The sequence below is a fragment of the Rhipicephalus microplus genome, chromosome 8 (genome assembly GCF_043290135.1).
Source record: "Rhipicephalus microplus isolate Deutch F79 chromosome 8, USDA_Rmic, whole genome shotgun sequence".
NCBI lineage: Eukaryota > Metazoa > Arthropoda > Arachnida > Ixodida > Ixodidae > Rhipicephalus > Rhipicephalus microplus.
Window position 1 is genome coordinate 61,511,197 of NC_134707.1, and position 11,430 is coordinate 61,522,626.

The 11,430-nt window shown below is 47.0% G+C and overlaps 1 protein-coding gene across 1 annotated transcript; it reads left to right on the top strand.

Annotated features, from left to right (window-relative positions):
- Positions 1-3,813: 3,813 nt before the first annotated feature.
- Positions 3,814-5,688, top strand: LOC119182405 (uncharacterized). The gene is made up of 2 exons (XM_037433364.2): positions 3,814-4,612; positions 5,148-5,688. The coding sequence occupies exon 1, from the start codon at positions 3,948-3,950 to the stop codon at positions 4,530-4,532; it is 585 nt and encodes a 194-aa protein (XP_037289261.2). The 5' UTR covers positions 3,814-3,947; the 3' UTR covers positions 4,533-4,612; positions 5,148-5,688.
- Positions 5,689-11,430: the final 5,742 nt, after the last annotated feature.

Sequence of the window (11,430 nt, forward strand, 5' to 3'; positions counted from 1 at the left end):
TGCGCACCTAAAAATGAGTCTCTTTAAGTTTCACGCTTTAATACAATTGGCTGTTCAAAACGCAATTTTTTTATTGTTTTTCTTTTTTCCAGCATCTCTTTTCTCTTTTCCAGATGAAGTGGTGACAAGAAACCCGGAATCAGGGAACAAGATGTGTCAACAGGACACCGCCAGAATCGCCCCTGCATACACCGATGCAGTGGCAAGAACTGGTTGCGTTTGGACCTCCTCCGATTCTTCAAGAGCTGCATTAGAAATGCTCAGCAAAGTTGCACCGTACTTGTACATGACACTGCCTGCGACGATTTCATACATTTTGCATTGTGTACTTGCAAAAAAAACAGGAGTCTTCCGTCTGACATGGCCTAATGTCTCAGCCGAGAACGGACAACATGGTTGCCCTAATCGTGATGTGAAGGAAATAACAAGCCCAGTGTCATTTCCATACAACAAACATACGATGCCTCATTGAACAGGAAAATGCTTGAATACTCTTCTGCCCGCCACGGTGGCTCCGTCGTTAGGGTGCTCGGCCGCGGACCCAAAGGTCACCGTGGATTGGATCCCGATCGCGGCGGTCGCATTTCGGTGGGGCCGAAATTGCAGAGGCCCGTTTACTGGGCAATGCCAGTGCTCATTTTAATGAACGTTATGGTCGAAATTTCCAGAGCTCTCCCCTAACAGCACCTCATAATTATATCACGATTTGGGACTCCGAATATTATTAAAGACGACAGTCTTTTTTTTTTCGAATACGTGAACCCAGGCACTTTGGTCCATTTTTCTGTCTCACGAAACGATTCACTCATACGGCCAAAGCTAAAGCACTTGCTGAACGCCCATCTATCTTGTACTGGTGGCTGCGTTCATACTTGCGAACATTGCCGATCAAATATAGCGAATATTACGCATATCTGAGGCGTAACATCAATACGTGCGTATAAGGTGATGTGTTCCATTTAAAGACAATACACAGACACGTAATTTTAAAGACCCTAGCCCTAATTTAAATTAAATTTAAATTTAAAGGACCCTAATATAAATAATTTAAATACCCTAATTTTAAAGGATTCATCCGTGGTTTGTGGTGCCTTGTACTCGCTTTTTGTGAATACGTATCATTCGCGTAGCGTTTGCTGCACTGTCTTCAATGCGATATGCAGACATTTATATGCCGCTGGAAAATTCACATGAGTTGCGAATGCGCACAGTCGAAGACGACATCATTGATTGATTGATTGATTGATATGTGGGATTTAACGTCCCAAAACCACCATATGATTATGAGAGACGCCGTAGTGGAGGGCTCTGGAAATTTCAACCACCTGGGGTTCTTTCATCATCATCATCATCAGCCTGACTACGTCCACTGCAGGACAAATGCCTCTCCCGTGTTCCGCCAGTTCTTAATCTCATCTTCTTAATCTCATCTGGCCACCTAACCTTCTGTCTCCCCCTAACCCACTTCCCTTCTCTGGGAATCCAGTTAGTTACCCTTAATGACCAGCGGTTATCCTGTCTACGCGCTACATGCCCGGCCCATGTACATTTCCTCTTCTTTATTTCAACTATGATATCCTTAACCCCCGTTTGTCCCCTAATCCACTCTGCTGTCTTCTTGTCTTTTAAGGTTACACCTACCATTTTTCTTTCCATTGCTCGCTCCGTCATCCTCAATTTAAGCTGAACACTCTTTGTATGTCTCTAGGTTTCTGCTCCGTAGCTAAGTACCGGCATGATACAGCTGTTATATACCTTCTTTTTGAGGGATAGTGGCAATCTACCTGTCATAATTTGAGAGTGCTTGCCGAATGTGCTCCACCCCATTCTTATTCTTCTAGTTACTTCAATCACGTGGTTAGGCTCTGCGGTTATTGCCTGCCCTAAGTAGACATAGTCTTTTACAACTTCAAGTGCACTATTACCTATCTTGAAGCGCGGTTTTTTCCGAGGTTGTTGTACATTACTTTCGTTTTCTGCAGATTAATTTTAAGACCCACCTTTCTGCTCTCCTTGTCTAGCTCCGTAATCATGAGTTGCAATTCGTCCCCTGAGTTACTCAGCAATGCAATGTCATCGGCGAAGCGCAAGTTACTAAGGTATTCTCCATTAACTCTTATCCCTAACTGTTCCCATTCTAGGCTTCTGAAAACCTCCTGTAAGCACGCGGTAAATAGCATTGGGGAGATTGTGTCCCCCTGCCTTACACCCTTCTTGATTGGTATTCAATCTTTATTCTTTAACGGGGGTTCTTTAACATGCACCCAAATCTGAGCACACGGACCTACAACATTTCCGCCTCCATCGGAAATGCAGCTGCCGCAGCCGCGATGCGAACCCGCGACCTGCGGGTCAGCAGCCGAGTACCTTAGCCACTAGACCACCGTGGCGGGGCTACATGAAGTGGTTATGCAAATGATGGGTCTTTCTAAAAAAATCATTCAATCACTCGAACTTGCTAGAATGAAAAACAACAAAACTGCCGATTTGATTGATAATCGAACGCCTCATATACGTTACGCTTCATATATGGGACATGTTACGCCTCATATATGCGACATCCGACTAGCGGGAGTAGGCACCACATATATACGAAACAGTAGAAATGAAGCAGGCAATAAAGAAAAAAAGAAACAGTAGAAATGGAAAACGAAGTTATGAAAATTGGCAGATCGCCCCATGGTTGTTTGTGCCAGAACTCCTAGGAACAACCAAACACGTGCACTGGGAATCGATGATATGCGAAGCACGAATGAGGAAGGTTGATATGTCACTTTAAAATCAGCACAACGTTACGAGGCGGACGTAAGTTATGCTGTACATGACTTCCGCGTCATGATTATCATGTTCGCGTATGGCATTTTTGTTCGTCGTCCATTCACGTCACATGATACCAAATTCGGCATATGTGAAGCTAGCGAAACGGCCGCGACCGCGCTATGAACGTAGCATGTCGTCATGTTTTACATAACAGGCATATCCTGATTATCATGTTTGGACGTTTCGCTTGCCTTCGTCGTCCATGCAACTCACGTAATAGCAGATTTGGTGAATGTGAAGCTAGCGAAAAGACCGCGAGCCCATCATGAGCGTGGCACGCAGTCATGTTCTTACATGACACGCATGCGACGATTTCCACGTGAGGGCCTGTAAATTATGTTCGCCATGCAGTCATGTCGTGCCATACCAGTTTTGCGATATTACATGTGGACGAAATGACCGCAGGAACAGCAAGACCATGACATGTAAACCCCGACATTATGACATACATGCCATGATTTTCATGATATGACTAGTCAGTTATGCCCGTCATACAGTCATGTTATGCCATACCAAACGTCGTATATATCCCGTTGTACAAACAGCCAGAAGAGCTAAAAGTCGTAGGCAGCTAAATAGATTGATAGGCAGATAGGGTCAAACTCGCCGAAGTTCAGCTAAGAAATGCTTCGCATTCAGATATGAAAGATCATGGTTTATAAACATCTATCGGACATTACATCACAGCCCTTAAGCGCGTGGATGCACGGCTGCTTGTAATATTTTTTATCAGAATGACGCCCCTTACAGCTAAATCCATTATCAGACACGTGACGAGCGGCCGAGTAAGCACGTGCATTAAAGTCCTTGCGGCGAGGCATTGCATTGCAATCCGCCGCCAACGCTCGAACGAAGCGGAGCCTGTCGCCGCACTCCTGAAAAAAAAAGTACGTTCAAACGCCCCATCGGCCGGGAAGCTTTTTAACCTCAGGATCGACATTCGACTAGCGGGAGGTGAACGCAAGCTGCTTCACTTCACCCTTCCAGGTCACATCTTCGCCGCGCGTAGGAGATACGACCGACGCTTCCGTCACAACAGCAAGTACACCGAGGGTTCTCTCTAGCCATAGGCCAACACTCCACGCAACATTCAGCTTCCGTAGGCGCCTTCAGGGTCACTGGCAACCATGGCGTACGTGGAGGTACTGTGCTCGCACCTTTCGAGAGTGCCACAACACGAACTGCGATGCCTGGACAACGACGGCTTCACCGACCTTCCGAAGCTCGCCGACAAGTCTGTACCAGAAGCAGTCAGCGCGGTTCGCGCCCATCTGGAATCCATAGCCGCTCTGCGCGACCGTCTGGACTGCGCGGCCCACTTATTCACCTGTATGGCCGGCCTGGGCGTCATAGGGTCCTGGGTTCTCTATCGCGCTGACCGTAGGGAGGACCCCACTGATATCGTCGACGACATCCTGAAAAAAATGCGGCAGAGACGCGTCCACGGCGTGTTCGCCAAGGCGACGGAAAACGTCTGTTGCACCTGCCTGCTCGTCCCCGAAGAAGAGAGAGGCAGGGACTTCAGGCCTTACTTGTTCGTCGACTGGTACACAAAGCCCTGCGTAGCCATACACGAAACTCCCGACTTACATTCGCCGTTACTCGAAACCGTCCTCCGACAGACGCTGGGAAATCCGCCACGAAGCTACCGTTGCGGCGTTTGTCGAGACCTGAGGTCGCTGTATGCTGGCGTCCTCCAATTGTTCCCGTGATGCAGCTGCCCACTCTCTCCCATGCCGTCTGTGGGCAATGCGGTGAACTGTCCCTCCTTTTCGGCCACCGACTCTATACCGTAAGTCATTTTTGCGGGCTATTCTCTTTCTATGTATCGCGTAGTTGCTCTGCCAAGTGAATTTAAGCCCGTGATCTCTGTAGCCAACGTCACAAACAGGTCTGCTTTCGCGAATAGTAACTGCGTAGATGTGGCTAAACACGTTCATTTTTAATTATACCGTTATTGATGTAGCGTTCCTTGGACAATCCTGAATTTACTGTATAGCTATCAAGCATAAAAAATTATGTGATGCGGTTCCCTATATTTATACACTTCTGCTTAATTGAACCTAATGCTCATTGAACAGTCGTTGCTAGTAACATCACTGGTAACGTGGTTCCACGGCCATTAACGTCGGGACACACAGCGATGCTTGAAAGCCCGACGTGTCTTTATCTGCGCCCATGAGTTTAACACTGCTAATTTCCGTAACGTCGATTACCAGTAGCGATTTTCTTGGATTCATAACTGCCGTAGCCGGTTTATTGCGTTATCCACCGTGAATAACTATTTCGTTTGTGAAACAATTCTTCATTCGTTGTCTTCTTTCCAGCATCAAGACGATGTCGTTTGACGGACCAAAATTTTTCATGAACCGTGCAGTTTGCCGAAACCACTTGACGACTTACAAATAATCACGCATCCCCATTGGAGACTGCAGCCACGAAAATCTTGATAAGTACCACACCTGTTGAAGCTGTAGTGACAGCTGTGTTGAACATTATTTTACTCAATGTTTCATTTTTAACCTAAAATTTCCACTTTCTTTTTAGCTTCATACATTAAATCTCTTGCCGCGCTCCTCTTCGAGCGCCCTTTTTGTGTGTGTGAGCACCACCTGGAAGAGAGCATCATCCTATCCGTTCACCATCTGTTGTCACCTGCGTAGTGGAACATCATCTTGATCTTAGCCGAGTGACGAGGCCTCGACAGAATGGCTTAATGCTGTCCACCTACATGTTCATTCATAAGTGTGACGAAGGCGATGAGAAAGGGACTTCGCACTTCGTGTTTTATGAAACATGTTGGGTCTTATGATATCCGACACATCCTGCTATCGACAATGCAGTTGAATAAAGGAACTTTTATATGCACCTATGCTTTTTGGTATATTTGCTTCGCAACTGTGTCTCTTGTGGCCAACCAAATTCAAGCATTGTTGATATTTCTACTCTTCAACATACGCCATCAACCCCCCCCCCCCCCCCCCCCCGAGCATGCGTGTCATTCCTCAACAAGCTTCACGACGCTTCGCAGTTTCCTAGCACGGGTGACAGCGCAAGGTCTACGAAGTTGCATCTGTTCTAGCAGGACAGCGGAAACATCACATGCCGGAAACAGTGGGCCTTGCAAACAGTGGAACGCCACAAATTTTCTTTTGAAGGAAATATGCTTTCTTGGTGCGCAGAACGTTTCAGGAAGAAGTCACATGGGACAAAGCGCACACTCGCAACCACTTTATCGCACAGATGGCGGCCGTATATATAAAGCCAAGAGGGCGAGAAGACCCACAGAAACGAAAAAATGATGGCGCATGTGCCAGAACAGCTTATTACACGAATCAATAAATTACGTGTAAGTGACAAGATACTTGTACTCATTGTCCGAATGGGGCACTTAACAACTCGGTTACCGCCTTGCGAATCAAAAACGCTTCAATTCCCGTGCCCTCTTGTCAATCTCACCATTACTTCGCATTCATCAAGCCTCGGGGTGCACTAACAATGGGCACAGTCACTATCCAGGTGGCTGCCCACTGATCCGCGCTTGAGATCCACGTACTCCTTAAGGAGATAGTTTAGACATGCAGCGCCCCATCTGACCGATGTAGTATCGGCCACATGATAAAGCAAATCGATATACAACACCTACATTACATTCTACGAACATTTTTGCAAGCTTATAATACCATATACCTGAAGATCTTTCGTTTTTCATAATTTCGTATAGAAACCCTGGATGGTTTTTGCTGCGAAAACAACCTTCACCCTAGTTTTTTTTTTTCAAAGAATTCTTTTTAGGCAGTGTGAACGTTTGTGCATATAAAGTATGGCAGAAACTTTCGAGTTTGGCTGTTCCTGAATTGTGTGCTTCATAATCTTTCCCTGCTTTATTTAATTCAGAAGTGACCCTTCTGTGCCTGAGAGCAATTGACAAGGAAAGCCTGCTTTCTTACGTTAATATGGCTGCCGAAACTGCTCTCAACCTGGTGATGACAGGACCTTGACACCGATGCCATCTCGCGTGCTTTCGCAATTCCTCGCTCAACAAGCTTGGAGTGCGCTCAACTAAAAACTATCAGGGCTTTCTGGTTCTGGTGGAAGCATAAGCTCTAGGTCTAAAAATCTATGTTTGTTATTCTCGGGCAACTCCACCGTCTACATGCAGATTATTCTCGTTATCAGAAATAATGCTCAACTCTCATAGGCGTCCTGTCGTGTGTCACACTGTTCCGCACAATTAATGACTAAGAAATCATTAGCGTAGAGGAATACCTTAGCGGTATTTGTCTCGGCAAGCCTCGCAGTATGCGTTTGTCATAACGAGCTAATAAAATACCACTGAGTACTGGAGCTAAACATGACCCAATGCGCACGCCCTGTCTTTGAGTGCACCATTTGTCGTTTCTCGTGATGAACGTCGACAGCGAATAAAAGTTCAGAAGTTCAAGAAAGCTCAGAGTCTACGTTAGTTCCACAAAGTCTACAAAAAATTATTCCCACCACAGCGTTGGATGCAGGCTTCACCTCCTCGCACAAAATTTCCTGAGGTAGGGAATAAAATAAGTCTTTAACGTCTACCGATAACGCACAAGCACTTTGAGGGCACTCATCTCCCAGAAAGTCTAAAACGTCCTGGGGATTTCTTACGAGGAACGTATCTTCAATGGTCAAGGTATTTGCAGATGTCGCCCGACAAGTTTCTGCCAAGAGTCATACTCCGAAACAGACACAACTCCTTGTGGGTCTTGGCCTTGAAGGAGAAAGAGAGGCTGGCACTTTCGCACGTCCTCCCGGACAGGGCTGACCTAATGAGCCCCCCACTTGGTTTATACAGCCTCTTAGATTCTCGTTTTGCTTTTGCCGGAGCTACTTTCCGCAGTTCTCTGAATCTCCCTGATAGAGCCGCTGCCACCTTTACTTCGTACAGTGGTTCGGGAACCAGGGCGAATCCCTCTTCCTCGTCAGGCTGGAGCAAATTGATGTCCGCTTTTTTAGGAGCAGACACGACATGCCGAATTCCTGAAGTTTCTTCTCTCGCGGGTTCCTTGGGCAGACGCTTGACTCCTTGTTGGATGCAGCTCTCCGTTTCATCAGCCCCAGTTCTCCCATAGGCTTGTCCGGCAAGACTGACCAACTCAGTTTTATCAAGCCTTGGGTGGACGCAGCTCTTAGGACCGAGTTCCAGAAGGCCATTTTTGGGTATCCTCTTATTTCCAAGGAGGAAAACATTCTACCCCGAAGCGGGTGCTTTCGGTTTTTCTCCTTGGTAGCCTTATCCCCGCGGAACGCCAATGAAACTCGGCTGTTTGCGAGGAATTGCACAGATCCTACAGAAACACTTTCTTGGCTTTGTCCATTTTTCTCACGCATGCGCACTGATGGGACAAGGAAGACTTCGCTCGCTTTAGCAGCAATCGCTTTCAACGCGAAATCCTTGAATCAAAGAGGTTACCGCAGTCATTGATGTGTCTGGTAGTAGCCTTCGCGTACACTGGTGCGCTGCTTGCGTTGACTGCGCTTCGCACTCAGCTCGGAGGCCACGCAGAAAGGAACGCGTGGTTCAGATCTGCTCCGCCAGATGCCGCAACGGTCCCGACAGATCGCAATCTTTCAACGAACTTCGTCCGGTACATTTCATCAACATTTACCAGCACACTGTTGGTACATGGCCACGTGGTGCGCCACATTCCGATCGAAGTATTCGCCTCGCTCGAAGCCGTTAGTATCACCGCCAAGAGTGGTGCCGAGAACTTCGTGTACTTCACTGGAATACCCCTCTCGTGGTTTGTGGAGTGCAACACACGGAGACGAAGTCTAGAATGTGAAGCAGTACACGTCGTCGGCCCGTAGTCGGGCTGTCGTTTTCCGGAACCAACGAGCACGCGGGAACGTTTTTTGGTTATAGCCAGCGAGTCGGTGGCGACGTACTTCGCATCCATCTCCAGCAAGAAGCGGTCCAAAAGCGCGTCCTGAGCCGCACACTCGGCGTTGGGGACGCGACAGAGAATCCAGGGACCGATCACCGTCTCGAACATAAAGACAAGTATAAATCGCGCAAACGCACTCCAGACGCACCTTTCTGTCCCACATTACAGCGATACTCGTGCGAATTGTGGAGATGGCGTCCGGAACGGACATTTCGGTAATATTCAAGATGAAAAAAGAACTGCCACCGTCCTATCAGTACAGTTAATCCGCTTGGACGCTGGATATAGCGTTGAGCAGAGCGTGTCCAAATCTACCACAGTTATCAGAAATAACGGAAAAGTACGTAGAAGAAAAGTTTGACTTCTGAGTAGGATTAGGATTAGAATTAGGATGTTGTAGGTAGCCGGCGGATCTACCCTTCCAAAATTTTCAGGTAAGTGCCCTATCATATTCTTTGCTAATTGTAACTAATGTCCTTTTGTTCGTTTGTTTTTTTAACTAAGCAAGGGCAGGATTTGAAACGGTCGCGCGTAACTCGACGTAAGCCGAACTGTTGAACCAGACGTAAATATTATCTATTTTGCAGCGGAATTTGTTATGAGATCATGTACAAGACTGAAGACATTATCCCAAAAATCCAAAGAGTGAGAAATCAAAAACAAAAAACAAGAAAATAATTACTATTATATTAACGATAACTTGATTTTTGGAGCCGACCTGGTAGCTGAGTTTGACAAACACAATTAATTTGGGATGCACGTCTCATATTTATTCACATATTAAAAACTACGTCTCCGCGTTTTTTGTTTTTTTTTCGACAATTCGTAAAAGTGGGCATTATGTTGAAGTACGTTTAGTGGCTTGAATGAAATTGCACACCGTATCAAGTACATCTCTGTGGGAATGTCCCAAAACGGAGCCACAAAAATTTAGCAGAGTTTATCTAGTTAAACTTAAACCTAGCTTCGCAAACTGAATAGCTAGTAGTCTTTTCCTAATTACTACCTAGTTACGACTTGATAGAAAATAATGTTCAATAGATACCGATTCTTCGCAGAACAAACGAAGGCAGGAAAGCCATCTCGCACTTGGAGTGATTTTGTCGTCTTCTCTTCCTCGTATTCTTGTGGCACGTATTAGTGCGTCACGCCACCGTCAAATAACGGATAATCGAGCGCCATTGAAACAAGAGCGGTGTTTGTTGTCGTATTATAACTACATAAAAAGAGACGTCAGCCATTGTCACTCGATCAAAACAGCTTGACAAGCGAAGCTAGAACGGTGGTGAGTTTCGCTTCGGTACAAAAAGCATCATCATCACCGCCATTTCATTTCACTAAAAGAAAAGCACAATTATCATCATCATCTCGAGGATCGGCACTCTTAGGCCGCGTTCACACTGAGCATTCCGGCCGCCGAAAGTGCTCCGAATCCGGTTCGGCGGCGGCGAGATCCGCCGAAAGGGCCCTCTCCGCGCCGATCGCTCTCGGACCAATTTTTGCGGCGTCTGCCGCCAAATCGGTCACCACGGACCAATAGGAGCACTAGCCAAGGAATTTTGAAAATTGGCGGCCAAGCCCTACTAACTTGTTATGCCGCAGTGCACGTAACTGAATGTTGAAACCAACGGGAGTTTAGCCTACTCTGTGCCTACTTCGCGTCCGTATTTCGTGAAAGAGGTGACCGAGCTTGCTGTTGGCGTGACCGAGCTTGTTGCGGTCTTGCAGAGCAAAACGAATCCACCAACGCCGCTGGCGTTGGTGGTTTTTCTGCTCTTCGTGCATTACAAGACAGCCACTTGCCAGCAAAGTAAGCAGTACTGTCTTTTCTTGCTTCTTGCGTACGAGAATCATCGAAGTATCGAATCATCGAAGTATACACCACCGGATAGCGTAGTGGCGTTTGCGAGCCGCGACAACAACAGGGTGACAGCGCATCCATCCCACGTTCGCCCCGTAGTAGATGGCATATTCGGCGGCGCGGGGCGCGTCCAGTGCGAACGACGCTGCGTTTCGGTGGCAGGGGAGTTTCGGTCGCTGTAGGAAGCGGATGTTTCAGTGTGAACTAGGCTTTAGTTCACGCGACCTGCGCCACGGACGACAGTGGCACGGCGAAGACACAACTACTGCAAAAAATATAATAAACAAACAAAATGAAAGAAAGCACACGGACGCAGGGACGCAGTCCAAGTACCACCATTTCGCATCTTTCCATCCCATATTCATCATATACAAGTACCGCCATCCAGCGTGCATTTCAAGGACTAAACGAGAGGTAGTTTCTACGACGACGACGACGACGACACGGAACATACGAACCGACGGCGTAAGGAGTTTCGCCTCTAAAAAAAAATCGTGGTCGGTGATTCGTGGATACACAAAATTAAAAGATAATTGAACATGCTGAAACTTACCGTGCAATCCTTAGGCAGACGCTGTAGACTCTAAACGGCTGCACTTTGGGAAAGAAAAAACAAGGGCGCAAAGGAACGAATCCGTGGTGGAAGCCGTCGCTACCGGCCGCGGCTACCCACGGCTTGCGCAATACTACCGCGCGCCCGCCAGTGTTCTTGCGCGCCATGGCTGTAGAGCAGCGCCGCCGCACAACTTCCGAACAAGTATGTAGTGCGTTTAAAATTTTAATGCTGCCACAACGAAATCGCTGTGGTTTGGACTGTTGTAAACT